Source organism: Amblyomma maculatum, chromosome 1 (genome assembly GCF_055883805.1).
Source record: "Amblyomma maculatum isolate TAMU_Amacu chromosome 1, ASM5588380v1, whole genome shotgun sequence".
NCBI lineage: Eukaryota > Metazoa > Arthropoda > Arachnida > Ixodida > Ixodidae > Amblyomma > Amblyomma maculatum.
Window position 1 is genome coordinate 323,581,074 of NC_139344.1, and position 15,232 is coordinate 323,596,305.

The 15,232-nt window shown below is 47.5% G+C and overlaps 1 protein-coding gene across 1 annotated transcript; it reads right to left on the reverse strand.

Annotated features, from left to right (window-relative positions):
• Positions 1–1,201: 1,201 nt before the first annotated feature.
• Positions 1,202–12,172, reverse strand: LOC146207311 (uncharacterized). Its single transcript, XM_084585268.1, has 2 exons — positions 11,068–12,172; positions 1,202–6,349 (listed from the first exon to the last, which is right to left on the reverse strand). Exons 1-2 carry the CDS (start codon positions 12,137–12,139, stop codon positions 5,589–5,591), a joined length of 1,833 nt encoding a protein of 610 aa, XP_084441394.1. The 5' UTR covers positions 12,140–12,172; the 3' UTR covers positions 1,202–5,588.
• Between the last annotated feature and the right edge of the window lie 3,060 nt (positions 12,173–15,232).

Here is a 15,232-nt window from a genome sequence, read left to right on the forward strand (position 1 = left end):
TCTACTATCTATTTTTGTCTTAGCCCCTGCTTTCTGCGTGCCATGGTTGCCAGTAAAGCTTCAATGACGTCACGTGAATAAGTTCTATACGTCTCAATCACGTAATTTAGACGTACAGAGCTTATTCACGTGACGTCATGCAGATTTACTGGCAACCATGGCACGCAGAGCGCAACAACAGAGAAGGAGAAAGAAAGAGAGAGAGGAGGGGGGGGCTGCGGCGAATCATGACACGGCGTCGCTGAATTCCGAGCTCTGGTTGGACGGCGTTGCAAAGCGTCTCAAGTGTTCGACGAATGAGCGGCGCGCAGCAGTGAGGAGGCCGGTAGACCAGCGCCGACAGGCCGTAAGCATTTTTTTATGTGTATGTGCGTGCTTTAGTTTCAAACCGCCCAACGTTATGGCGTATTCTCAATACAGGGTTGCCACAATTGCCGCCTGCTAAACCTCCTGCGCACGCGCATTGACAGGGATGAGTGCAATCGCGGCCACTACGCCTGGGAGGGGTACGGTAAACCGGCATACGTCTACGTCAATACGTCTCCGGCGCCGCTTGCTCGTTTCAGTTTCTTCCGGTAGATGGTAGCACTTTACAGCTATCATTCGGTAGCTGAAACAAACAGCGTCAAGGAAGAAATTCAATTATAATCTAATTAGCAGCCATATGCCAGTAGCACAAAGTAATCCATGCATTCTAATGTCTAATGCATCATTTAAAAGAAAACACGCAGCTAAACTTAGATGTATATAGTCCTGAAGCTGTAAGCATGATAAATTAGCATGAAAGGGAATCCGAGCGATGAAAGCAAAATGTACAAGGAGTGGCTTAGGCCTCTGCAGGAAAATAATTACAAAAGAATTGCAGAGATGAATATTGACATACAAATCTTGGGTCAGTCTGGCATGACATAATTTTGCAATCACGTAGCACCATGCTTCATTACCGTGGTCAATTTTTGCTCTCTAGCTCTCTCTCACACACACATGCACCCATATGCACACCAGTTTTAACAACTCGGGCAAAAAAAGTCCTAAGTAATTTTTCTAGTCCAGTCTGCATTCTTCATACTGGAAAAGCTCTACTCTTACTCAACTCTTAAAAGCCATGTTGCACCGAAAGTAATGAGAGCATCACTTTGTGTCATTTTGATTGTTATAAGAAGCACAAGAGAAGTAAAAATGAAAACAGACATTTATTCGGTTTACTGAAATATACACATTCTACTCTCTTCCTCACATATAATGTCGATATGTATGAATACACCATGGAGCAATTTCTGAGTCAAATACTTTTATGTACACATTTTCTCTGGCATTTTTGCCTGAGCATAAAAGCAAACACGAGTATATAGGGAGTTTGAAAACTTAGTGCACAATGGTGATCATTAGTATACAACAATCTTCTTTAAGATATGTTTATTTCAGGGCTGAACAAAATAACTTTTTATTTTACAGTGGCCAACTGAGAATGTGCGAAACAGTATTCTGCCCTCTGCATTTTCTTCTACCAGCAATTCTGCATTATGTGATTTGTTGCAAGAGCCTAAACCCGTACTTTTGCAGATCACTCTTTTCAACAAATGGGCCGGAGCAGTAGCGGCTATACAAACACATTACATCAACAAAATGAAGTGTGTCAATTCAAATCATCTTGCATCAGAAGAGGGATTCAGTTGGATAACTCAGTCTAAGACAAAAGTGCCTGTGGTACTTTTGCCTTAGACTGAGCAGGCATTTTAAGCAGACAAAGTGAATTAGAAATGCTGGTAAACACTTTTACGGCATACATTTTGATCTGACTTCCAGAAGAGAGCATAAATAATTTCTGAACTTGTTTCATCAATTTTTGCACTGTTCCACTCTGCTGCAAAGATGATGATGAAAGCCAAAAGAAAAAACAACAGCAGTGTATTGACCTTGTCAGTACAGTCCAACACAGCAAAAATGGAAGAAAACCAGCTAGCCCAATTTCTTGGCTTACTAGGATGTTTCTTTCTCAGAACATGCCATTCCAAACTTTGTGCCTGTATCTTATCACTAACAATAGTTTGGCTTTGAAACGTGAAACACTTAGGAAGGCAGGTAACACATGACGTGGAATCTACAATATTGACAGATGCCTGAGCATGAGTATATTCTGATCAACTTTCAACGCTGATAATCACTGTAATTAATTTGATTCTGTCCGTGCTTTTCAATGGCAACAATACTAAAGTGATATGTGTAAACATATTCAATTCATGTCATGAGAAACAGGCTGTGCCAATTGGACGAGGGAGTGCAGGGGTTGAAGGTGAAGGTGGTAGCGATATGCAAAGTGTTGAGCTATTTTGATATATTGGCTGTTATTATGGACTGTCGAAGAAAATGCATGTCAATGGCACACAAAGCAACAAATATTTCAGTTGGGCAACTATTTTAGTCACAAGAAGCCACTGCATGTCTACCCAATGTCGTTTGATTTTTCCTCAAAAATGAGTTCATAACAGATAAGTTTTTGAGACTCTTAGCTGTAAATAAATTTTAAATAAAAGACATGCAATAGACTGCCTCTTGATACTTCCTCATTAAGAAAAAGTTACTCTGTTTTTGTTGTGCTAAAGTTGAAATATATTCACTTCAGTAGTAGGCCTCTGTACCAGTTTTATTTGGCTTCATCACCACTATAGTGTCACCACTGTGCATCTGGAATAAAAAAATGGCATCTCTGCCATGTCCACAAATGCATATTTGTACACTGCCTAGAGCTTTAACTTAAGTAGCAGTAAATTTGTAAGATAACTTAAATTTCAATAAACTCGTAAGATCATTTTAAATCTGTGTGACACTTTGCAAAGATCCAGCACACATAAAATGTCACTGAACACTATCCTATGTAATAACATCAACATTGGGTAAATATCATGAAGCTTTCCACCTAGTTTGTTTACGTAACTTGCTTTGAGATTTCATTGCATGGCATATGGAACTGCACAAAAGTAATGCACAAACTCTAGTATTCTCCATACTGGTGTGCATTTTGCTTGTGCAACTACTTATATAACAACGTGTATGGGATTCTGTGCACTCTGAATGAGGATCAAAGGAACCTCTACAAGACCAACATATGCACCACCAACAGTGTCTGCCGCCTACTGTGCCTGTATACATGTGTCTTGCAACAGTTCAAAAACAAAGCAATACTGGTTCAATATAAGGCAGATTTGTTCTCCACGTAAGTGACAGCATTTAAAATGATTGTTGCTGAGGTGTACGCTCTGCTATGTTTAATCCAGCTATAAAGACCTAGTAATTTTATATTTAGTTTAGAAAATTCAACAATTGGTCACAATTATTATAGCTAGTATCTGCAATTTTTATGCGAAAAAACTGTGTATGCAAATAGATGGGTAGCTGTGGAGCGTTCACGCTAGGCATATCTGTCATAAGAGCATATTGCTGTCACTGTTAATCCTATTGTCATCTTCATTGTGTTCCATGTATGGACAATGTGAAGAGACAATGCTCAAGTAACAGTTAAGTTATATCAATGACATCTTAATACGTAAATGCCTTTTGTCAGCCAAAGAACCTGCAAATAGAACTGATGGTCAAATGGCTGCCGGATTCCTTACTTTAATGCTGCTTGGGGTCTTTCAGTTCAGTACTGCAATTAACAACATTAACATGCTCCTCGAACAGATTTAACTAGCTTTTTCTAGACGGGCGCTTTATGCATTGTAAAAGCTTCAGACTATTCTCCTGAGAGAGCAATATGGCAGTGACACATATCTGAGCCAGTCGGAGTGTACACTGAGCTCTGATTGGACACACCTGTAACTTCTCTTTCGGTTCTGTGTACATCTTACAATGGCTCTAAAAGAGTAAAACTTGTGACAAAAATGTCATTATCAATCGGCTCCACTTGTGCTGAACTTAAGTAACGGACACACCCCCTTGCATGGGCCTATATACATAGTGACATGCTAGCTAGTCGCATGTGCAAAAAAGCTGCTTCAAGCAGATGTGAAATAGCTGCACCTTGACCTGGTTGTTCAGGCTTGAACCATGTGGATATTTTGTTTCTCAAGTGGCAAATGTGCAATAATTAACACAGAAGTGAAATTTCAGCAATGACATACCCTAGGTGTTGTGGTTGAGATCATTAGCAATTTCAACCCTGTTAAGCATAAGATTATGCTATGAAATGTGGCAGCACTTGCAAGTGAACAGTCATCTCAGGGGCCCCTGTAAACGCAGCGAGTAGGACTATGAGCAGCTGTCACATTACTTTTTTTTTTTTTTAATTACAACTTGACCTTCCAGGATTCGTGAGCAAAGTGGCATGTGCTACAGTTTCAGTCATGAATGCAATATTGGGCTAATCTACAGGGATATGACTAAACTTTTCAGACTCGACTGGTGATTGTAGTTTCGATGGAACCACTGCTAAAGGCATTCACTTCCTCCTTTTCGTTACAGTCGACTGAAGGTATAGAAAGAGTGCTAAAGCTGGCGAAATGAAGAGCATCTCAGCATTCACAGTGCATTAATCCGCATTCTGTTTGAAGTTCACCAAGAATAATACATCAATTGGCTCTTGCAAAATGATCAATCATTGTGATATGCAATCAGCAGCAACATCATGGAGTTTACCAATCGTTGCATTATATGCTAGAACTGGGTAAAATCATCTGTCATAAAAATGCACAGCATGCCATATTGTGACATTGTGTCATTGGAACAAGCCACAATGGAGGCTTTGAACGCATTTTGTAAGCTGCTGTGTCAAAAACTATCCTTCACATTTGGAGCAGTGGCATCTCTGCTTCAAGCTTTAAGTCCTACATTTGTCGTTAATTCATTATTAACCTGTCATCAGCGGTGTAGGGGACTGTGGTAGCCAGGAATTTTTCTAGAATTTTATTCCGCACCTTATGGTTGATATGCGAAGTAAAAATATGCAGGTGACTTGCTGCCCATTAAGATGTGTTTAGTGATGCAACATTCATAACTGTACATCCAAAATGGATTTGTGCTTTTTTGAGGGAAGCACAAATCCTTCTGATGGTCTGCCCCTAAACGGCCAACACATTATGTAGCAAGAGTCCAACATTTCAACAAATTATGCCACATATGTTGTGAAATATGGCCACAACAAGCAACAGGCACTATAAATCATAATAGAGCCCGGATATAAAAGTCATTATGGATCCTGGTTTTCACAGCAGTACAGTCATCAAGGCTTCAAGTGCGCCTGAACACACTGTACCCCATATTTCTCGGCACTGCGCCAGGCGCTTTGCATTCACGTGCAAGGCAGATAAATTTTGAACACATGGGCTTAGTATCCCCTGAGAGAAGGCTTAAATATTTTGGTGACAAAAAAGTCCAGCAGGCTGTCCCACCAATTGGTGCCATACAACATTGCTGTTGCCTAGGGTATCACTGCAACGCCGACATCGAGATATTGCTCGCGGGAGCGAAGTCCAGGCGTGAACTGCATCCAAACGGACGCGCACTTGCAAAAGTTCGTCTCGCAGAGATTGATGTGTGACAACCTCGGCCTTGTAGGGCACGCACAAACAGTTCGTTTTCCTCTGGCGGCCTTACGAGTTGGTCACGGAGCGGAAACCGTACTCGTCCTCGAGCCGCGCTCTGTCTCCGGTCCACTCCTGTTCCAGCGACTTGGATATGTTGCGCCTCTCCTCCTGATTGCGCACCAGCGAGTATAGGTTGCTCCTCTGCTTGGGCCGGTGTCCCGGTTCGCTGGGTCTTGCTGGCAACGGAGGTGGCGGCCGCTGCAGTTCCGACGCGACGCTTCCGGCAGCGCTGACGAAGTCGTACAGTACCTCCTCATAGACGTGGTACTCCGAGTCCGACAGCGGCCTCGGCTGTGCCTGGCCCGGCTTGGAGCCGCCGATGTGGGTGTCTCGAAGTGGCTGCTGGGATGCAGCCATCGCAGGCGGCTTGCATGGCACGGGGGCAGCCTTGCTTGGCCGAGGCTCAAGCAGCTTCTTGTGCTGCAGATCCTCGATTATCTCGAGCATGCATTTGGCCACCTCGTTGAAGCGTGACTTGGCACAGCGCATCAGTGTCGGCTTGGGGGAACTGGGCTTGGCGCTGTGCGCTCCGGTCGCCGGGTTGGGTGCCGAGCATCGCGGCGTAGGCACGGGGTCCGCTGAGATCCGGACTGCACTTTGTTCGGTGGGCCCGGTGGGGTGGTGTGCGCCCAACGCCTGCGGCGGGGGCACCGGTTGGTGGTGTTGCGGCTGCTGATGTGGCTGCCTGCCATGGCTGTGCGACCGCCGGCTGGGCTCCCCTGTCAACGTTGCGTGATTGTGGTCTTTGGAGGACTCCTGGCATTTGTCTGCGAGTATCCAGCCAAGTAAACTTTTCAGATACTTGCCACTACACACAATTCCTCTGTTACAAAAAGTAGTGTGTCGTTCTTGTTGGGCAAACAAAAAGCTAACCACAAGGCGGATTTATAAGCTCTAAAATTTTAATGCTTGTTTAAAACAGTAAAACAAGTGATTTCGTTTTCTTGTTGCGATTGGTCAGCACAACAGAGAAGGTGCCCGCCGAGTGTAAGAAAAGCCAGTGAAACTGACTTATACTGAATCGCCTATCATCCTCCCTCACATATATATATATATATATATTTATAGACCTGCCATATTGAAGTCTGGATTGTGCTCGTAGCACTGTTGTTACAAGAATGGAGCGATCAATTCCCTTCAGAAGAGGTCCTACAGCCAATGGCATCAGTCCTCGACGCTGCTCCCCCTCCAGAGGGAGGGACACCACCCCTTAACATATTGAACCAGCGAAACACACAGAAACACAAGAAAAGAAGTACACTTTTAGTATTCAGAGTACAGCCTTTATCCATATGTCGCCCTATACTTCGTCTCACAAGATGTTTGCGGCACTGCAGAAGGCAGGCGTCCCCTGGACCAAAGAGGATCATACGCACTATAAGTAATTGTGCTCCTACGCATCTCGCACAAGCGCACTATGGCAGGCAATCGCGCTCCTATGTCTAACCCCGCCAATCCGGGGGGTGAGGGGTGCGGCTGAGGCGAGAAATCTCATTTGAACTTTCCGCGCTCTCTGTCGTTTGGTCCCTATGGCAACCAAGCGAGGCGAACTCGTTAATCCTAGCAGCGCGGTAAATCCGGAAGCAACCGGAAAATATGGTGCGTTCTATCACTAAAATTTGGTGATGCGGGCATCTTTAGAAGTAAAACAGGCTTCGTACGTCTTTAGTTTGCCGTGAACGCACGACACCATGCGGCGGTAACGAAGAATCGGTGCTGAGGCGAGCGGCCGCCGCTTGGCTAGACGCCGCCATGTTGCCGTAACCCAAGCGACCCAAGGCGGCTTGAGGCGAACGCTATTTCCGAAAAATATGGTCCGCCCCAAGCTTTAAGCCAAAACTGCCTTACGTTCTACGCATGCGCATTTCGACGCCCCAAGCCCTTGAGGACCCCAAGCTTTGGGGCCCTCAAGGAGCTTGGGGCCCCCTATTCTAAAACGCTCTACCTATTACAGCGGGCGCGATGCTGAATTGGCCAAGAAGCTTGGGACCCCTATTCTAAAGCTCTCTACCTATTATAGCGGGCGTGATCCTGAATGGGTCAGGGCTCCCCTGCCTTTCACAGTGCTGCAAACGTCTTACACTTTCTTCCTTTCCTCTTTTCTGTAGACTCACAATGCCCTTCGTCACCAACTGGCATGAAAGAGAGGGGGAATCCCTTTTTGTCTCCGTTACTGGGAGGTTCCCCTCTGCCGACGTCATCGGTTGGAGGGCTTCCTTTAGGGGTATTCGCTGCATTCTTAGCGGTGTTTACATGGACCCGAAAGGAGCGGGTTGAGTTGAGTTTTCGGATCGAAAACCGGTTACCGTGTTCTTGTAAACTCTGTCGGGTAGGGTCTAGAAGACAACGGGTAGAGCCCAGTCAGCTCCGGCGCAGGGGTGGGTTGACTGGATTCGACCCCGCTGTAGGAAGCATGTAAACGCTGTCGTGTTGAGTCGGGGCACAGTGGGAGAGAACAGTATGGGGACCGGACAGCTGTACGGGTGGCGCCGCCTCTCGGCGCATCGCTCAAACGCCGGAATGCGCCGGCCCCGGCCGGCGCATTGCCAGCGCATTGGAGCGTAGTGTTTGTCTTTGGTTCGTGTGGAAAATCGGAAATCCTAATGTTTAGATGACGTTGTGCGTGAATATACTATCCTCAAGAGAACAGAAAGGTGGGCTAGTTGTGTGAATATGTCCAGTTAAATGAAGTCTGGCCAAACAAGGCTGGCGAAACGTGGTGCGTTGTTGGCTCCACTGGCAGCTACGCAAACTCGTCGGACGTTTTTAAGTCGATTCATTTCTACGGGTTTCCACAGAAGCATTAGTGGCGGGTGACCTAAGCATGGTTCTTTGAAAGGCAAAGGCACGAATCTACGTATTTGGTCACTGTGTGGTCATGGAAAGTGCTGAATGTTTAAAATTCCGCTTGCTACCGGATGCTCTGTGCCTTCTGTTCCCCAGGAGTGACGGCACGAGAGTCTCGGAGTCGAAGCCGCACTCCCTTCATCTGTAGTCACTTTATTGACAATTGGAAATCGAAATAACCCTACAACGTAAGTTACAACGCTAGCATTTCCCCGCCTGTGTACAAGAAAACCCCAGCACGGAAAAAGAAAAGACAGCTCCACCATCGTCGTTCAGGCTGCGTTACGATCTTCAGTGATGGGCACAGACAATGTTTGTGCAGATACTTTCGCTGACATAGTCAAAGATAATTTACTTTTTTCTCTTAACAGAAAGAGCAGATAGGAGACATGAACAATTCCTATTACCATGATCTTGCCATTTTTCCTCTTTTCGTTTGTCAACCAATGAAAATGCGCTGAGAGCTCTGCGTTGATACTCGTAGAATTTGTTAACATTTGTTTGTGGCATGTCCATTTTGCCTAATAAAATCACTCATTTCACAGCTCAATCAATACTGCATGGTCACAAAATCTGCTATCGGCTTCATATAAAAGTCGAACAAGAAAAAAAAATACAATTTAATGTGTGGAAGCGAGCATAAACGTAGCATTTTTTTTTTTTTTAATTTCGAAAGCCGTGTAGCAGTTTTTTTTTTTTTCGCATTCACGTTGCACCTGACACGGCTTTACGTATTTTCTCAGCAGCGTTGATTTCCTGGCCCGCCTAAATACATGCGTTTCTCATCGGCGTTTTAGTGAACGTGAGATTTCCTGATTGTGGCGTAGTATGACAAGACCGTTTTACTCTCTCAGAAATTGCTTCTATGGCCAATGTAAACAGATTAAGCAGCATTCAAAGTTGTAAAAGGAATGGCTTTCAGTTATCCGGATTCCTTTACGTGCAAATCGAAAACTACATACATGGCCGTGTCCCCTCACACTCATCAGGTATCGAGGTCAGCTAGGTATCGGCCCCGCAAGTTCGTGGTACGCTGAGAAAGTAGACCACCTTAGCGAACGAGCCATCAGAGGGATTCATTTAACAATAGAACGCTCTTTTAGTGGTCGGTGGCTTATCTTACAACACATCACACTGTGTTTGTTTTTTTCGATTGTATTTAACAGTTTGACAGTATTGGACTATTGCCTTCAGATATTCAAGGCAGGTGCGGTCAATCGCATTGAACTTCCTGCGCTGAGAGAACGCTAGCAGGAAATTTAATTTTTTTTTGTCTTTTCACAACCTCCGCACCATGTCGGGAGAAAGGCATGTATAGTATAATATTTTCTAAATCAATTATATGCAGCAGCTCCGACGTGTTCAACAAGATCATTGTCGTATATGTAAAAATGATGCTGAGGTGGTATTACTCACTTGGCTTATATTATGATTAAGTTTGATAGTCTTAAGGCCGGGTTCAGCGAGCTATTGTAGCGTAATTGTGCAGGAAGTCCTGGAAGTATATGTGTGTTTGCTATTCCAACCATAAATAGGATCCTACTTTTGTCTTGCCTGTTTATTTTTCTCCTTTTACAGCGCTCGTTGCGAGGTTGAAACTGGAATGTCATTTGCTATTATTCTACTTTGAATCGCTTGAGCCTATCTATTACCAAAAAAGCAGGTGCAGCATCTTTTTCATTTTACATGAACGCTGACCATAACAACTACCACTATTACGTCGCCACGGCTACGCGGCTCGGCGATATTTGATCTTCAGGCAGGTTTCGACTAGACCTAATATAAGATGGACGCGCAGTACAGGCGCAATTCCCGTTTTCGAAGTCGCCTTAAAAAGTGCCTAACAGAGGTGTTCCTAGCGCATGGTGAAATCACGCGCACGGCATTTTCGAGTATATAACAGAAATACCATGCGCCGGACGGTTTCAAAAAAAAAAAAAAAAACACGCACGCCCTGCCGAGAACAGCCCTTTTATTTTTCAAGATTTCCCGGTCAAACAATACTCCTTGCGATTACTCAACGCAGCTCAAAGCTCTCAAAGCCACACCGCAAAACGACGGGTAGGAACAGGCTCAAAAATGCCTCGCAGAACGGAAACGACTGCGCCGCTCAGCTGCCTCGGCATTCCGCTGTTTCGGTACTCCGCCGCGGGCGGCGCTGTTCCACCGAGGCGACGGTGGCGCCGTACAACGGGCACCCGGTCCCTATGGAAAATGCTGAAGTTGCGCGGGGGAAAACCGTAATCGGGTGCCGTCTGCTAGTTTTTCGTCTCGACGTGCGGTACCGCCGTAATCGCCGCTCGTACAGAACCGGTTCTGCGCTCGTCGGGTCGGGTTCATTAAAACCGGTAGGGTCGAGTTCACTCAACTCCCCAACTCGACCCTCCGCCGTCGGGTCCATGTAAACAGGGCTCTTGACTTGTATGTGGATTATCTCGCCCACGCTCACTTCACAGCCATAACGTTGATACCAGTTCAGTGCTAACAGAATTAAAGTCGCTCGAAAGTCGCTCGCTTAACAGAGCTGGCGGTTATCAGTGCAATGCATGCTTATAATTTTGTAGCGGAGCCTCCCGCGGGTTGAACTGAACCTCGCCCTCGAAGCCGCTGCAGTAGAGCCCGCCCTAGAGAAACTCACCTTTCAAGCACTTCACCTTGGCGACACTGTAGCCAGCGTTGGAGCGATACTTCTCCTCAACCATGGTGACGTACGTGGACGGCGGGAACCGGGCGTCGAGGTCATAGTAGTCGGGCTTGCCACCACAAAGGAGGCTGTCGATCTCTTCTTCCAGCGTTCCGCCGCTGTCGGGACGCTCGAGACTGGCGCGCAGATTGGCGCACAGCGGGTCCTTGAGGATGGGTTTGGCCCTAGTTCCGGGCGCCTTGGCCGGCGAGCACGAAGGCGCTGAGGTCAGCTTCTCGGTGCTGAACCTCACCGTCTTGTCGCCCGCCGAGCCGGCTCGAGGGCTTTTGGGGCTCACCGGCGACTCGCAGCGGGCGATGGCCGTCAGAAGGGATTGGCGTAGCTGCATCAGGTGGTCGAGGTCGGCATCCAGCTCTTCCTGAGTCGGCTTATGGCTCCCCGCAGCAAACCTGGTCGCCGATGGCGGGACGGTCTTGCCGACGGGCTTGGCTTCAGCCTCGTAGTCCGGTATCTCCGGTGTCGGGCAGAGGCTCTTGTAGCCGCTGTCGATGGAGCCCGCGTAAGCGATGGACTCACCATCGCTGTGCTGCCGTGCCTGGCGCCGCTGAAGGTACACGCTAGCCAGGTCGTAATAGTCGTCCGACTCGCAGCACGGGTCGTACGTCATGGAGCCTATGGTGTCCAGTAGCGGATTGCCGGAAGACAGGGAACCTCGTTGCTGCTGCTGCTGCTGACTGCCGCAGGCCGCGTAAGAACAGCGCTGAGACATGGGCCTTTTCTTCCGTCGGGCGCCGGGCGACGCTGTCGGCGATGACGAGTCGTGTCGCACGTCGGGTGAAGACGGGATGCGAACGGGCTTGGGGACGCGCGGAGCCTGCGCCGCGACCGATGTGCCGTCTGTGCCGCGCACAGTGGCGGTGGCAGCAGACCCCGCCGCGGCGTCGTCAGCGGCGGCCGGCTGTTGACTCGACAAGCTGAGCGCCTGGCTGCTGTCGCTGGCCTGGCGGTCAGCGGCCGGCGTCCCTCCCACGACCACGTCTTCGAAGGTGTTGTACATGTGCCACATCTGCCGGGTGAAATCATCCCCTTGCAGGCTGAGCTCCGCCTGCGCCGTAAAAGGACTGAATGAGGACGACACCCTTATTTACAACCGCTCATCAATAGACGTCGCCGTAACTTTCCCTGAGCGGCAAAGGGAACAACAAACAGAACCCGGGCCAAGAGGGCAAGTGAGAGGAACGCGGCGAGCACTGCAGCAACCGGGCAGCGCGGTGTTGTGTTACGACGCGACAGCGACGCAGGCTACCGAGGCTCGTCCGCAAGAGGCCTTCACCCCTCGAGAAATCATTTCCTTAAAGCAGTTTCCTTTTCAGTTCAATTAATTTCATTTAATTACAGGAATCCCCAGTAAAGACATTCTTTGACACATACCGGCTTTTCTGCGAAACAAAATCCTTAAAGCTGTTGCGTTAAAATATATCTCGTGCGCTTCGGAAGTATAGCAGACGAGGCGCCGGAGGAACTAAAGTTACGCGAGCGCCCGATCGTAAACCTTACAGAGCGTTGAACAAGGAGGAAATTAGTTTCTTTTTTTTTTTTTCATCCGCGAGGTAAAAGCAAGAACAAAAATTTGCAGGGCACTTAAGTTCCTTCTTGTAGCGCGCGACGACGTTAATGGCTCTCGTCTGCGGTCCCCATGGCAGGTTCTCGTTCGCGTGCGTGCATTGCGCAACTCGCTTAATCACTAATCTCTTAATTTGTGTTACTGTTATCACACGCGTACTTATAGTAACACCACATTATATGAAAGACCGCCCGACAAGATATATTGTCCCGATTTAAGCAAGCCGTACGAATGCGTCTGCGTGGCCTATAGGGGTAGCGTGTATGACTCAGGATCCAAGGTCTCAAGTTCGATTCCCATAACACCCTCACATCTGGAGAGAGCTATCCGAGTTGCCTAAACAGATATGTCGACTGGTGTCGCGGCGCCATTCAACCAGCCGACAAATCAGTGCCTAAGTGTGCTCGTGATTTTTCGCTCACAAAGCCGGCATCGACAATGCTGACGCGCGAGTTGCGTTAAATGGTTTTCTTCAGATTCCGGCCCCTCCGCGTGAGCGTCTTTCAATGTGGCACAAAACATGGATCGCACTATTGCCGCCGTACGTGTACGGCGGTAACGATGGGCGCCACCGTATACATGTGTTCGGCAGCGACCGCCAATCGATAAAATATGACAGCTCACGCTATGCAAGAGCAAGGTTAGAATGCGCTAGCAAATAGTTCATCGAGGTGATTTTTGTAGGGCGTGGGCTCTACTACTCGAGGCCGTGACCATGCCAATACTCGAACCACCATCCGTCTATGCTGCAACCGAGCGCGCTAACCTATACTCCACACCGATTTCCTGAGCACGGTTCTCGTTGTCTCTTAGGGACGCCGGAGGGTGTTGAGGGAAATGACAGCAGAGGTGGGGATGAGGAGGGAAATGTTAACGGCGGAAGCACTGACGTCGCACCATTTGAAAAGCAATAACGGTTGGTGAAGTCAAACCGTCTACAACCTTCTTAAACCGTGCTTGACAGAGCTTTTGCTGGTTCAAGCCATATTTGAACCCTCACCAACTTTTTTTTTTTTTTTACTATGTCGAATTTCGGATGATGGTCCACGCAAAATATCAGTGCGGACACGTTCGTATTCCTCCAAACCACATTTCAGTCAAGGTCAAGGCTAGACTTAGGTGACCCGGGTCAAATTTGAGTGGCCATATTAGGCACCCCAAAGCATTGAGCAATTTTGATAGGATCGAATCCCCATCTTGTCAGACATGTTTTGCTGGCTTGACAACGCAAAATTCATGCATCTCATCATCTCCTTATCACCGCCTCATTATCACTACCTCATCATTTCCTTATTACCTTCTTTCACAATGTGAATACCCATCTTATCAGTTTATATTGCCCTCATACGATATCGCCTATCCCTCACTCAACACAAACTATGGTCACCTCTACTAGTATTACGGTGTCCTCATGAGGTTCCGTTCTTTCTTCCCACGAGAGATTCCTGGGTGGAATCCGTTCTGATGGAGTTCTTTTTCTATTTCTGAACGCGTTCCAAACGTTATAGGTTCTTAGAATGGCTCTGAAGTTTGTATAACAAAACGTAAGTCCGAGTCCGTTTGCCTTTTTTTTTTCTACTACATTCGTAAACATGGTATCATTGCGTGTAAAGGGTGTAAGCCCCGTCCGAAAGTTTATGTGCATGTCAGCGCGAAGTGGGAGTATGGCGGGATAGCATGATGCGTTATGAAGCACGAGCCAGGTCAGAAGAGAAGTAGTTATTTCATGCGCTAAAGAAAAAAAACTGCGGCGATGGCAGGGTGCACAAGAAATTATTAGGATCGCGTCACCGTGGTTCGAATACGGGCCGGGGTGTATTCCAATTATTCTTTCCCGAATATTGCTATTTTTCGAACGGATATTCGCGTCTGTTCCGACTCAGTTTCGCTGTGATTCCTGGTAGATTTTCGACTGAGATTGCCGACAATGAGAGCAAGAAGCATTTCATAACTTTAGGAAAAGGAAGGCATCTTTTTTGTTTCGAGCGCTTCGTTCGCTCTCTTTTAAAGCTGAGCCGGCAGCGGCAAAAACAGCAGCACATGCATCAGCCCGACTTCACCCTTCTCCCGTTCGAGTGTCCTCAGTCACGGCTTTTGGGGAAATCCGATTACCGTCGGCAGAACAGTCGCAAGCTTCTCAGGCGAGAGACTGCTGTGCCTGTTCGCATTCTAATTACAGGGCGGCCAGAGGCGCGTCATCGTTGGCGCACTTCGTAAATCACATTTGCGAGCGGACGCATTCTGCCGTCCGGGGACAAGTTCCGTCGAAGAGCGCAGTCTAGGATGCGGCGTAGAAACTTCTCCGAGTACGGTGGAGAGCTTGAAACTCGTGAGCGGGGCATATATTTGTGAATGGTTAGTGCCGCGGAGGCGCCGCCAGCTCGACTGGCTCCGAATGCGGGGATGCCGAACCGGCTCCGGGCGGGAAGAGAAAAGACCGCCGACTCAGAGAGCTCATCTAGGGCGTTATCACAGTTGCACGCAAAAGCGCGCCTCGCTAAATAACGTACCAAATGCCAAAGGAGACCGACTTGA

Coding starts and splice junctions, on each gene's coding strand:
- LOC146207311 (XM_084585268.1), bottom strand. CDS start 12,139: ATGTGGCACATGTACAACACCTTCGAAGACGTGGTCGTGGGAGGGACG. Junction 6,350..11,067: donor CAAGGTGAAGTGCTTGAAAG/GTGAGTTTCTCT, acceptor GGATACTCGCAG/ACAAATGCCAGGAGTCCTCC.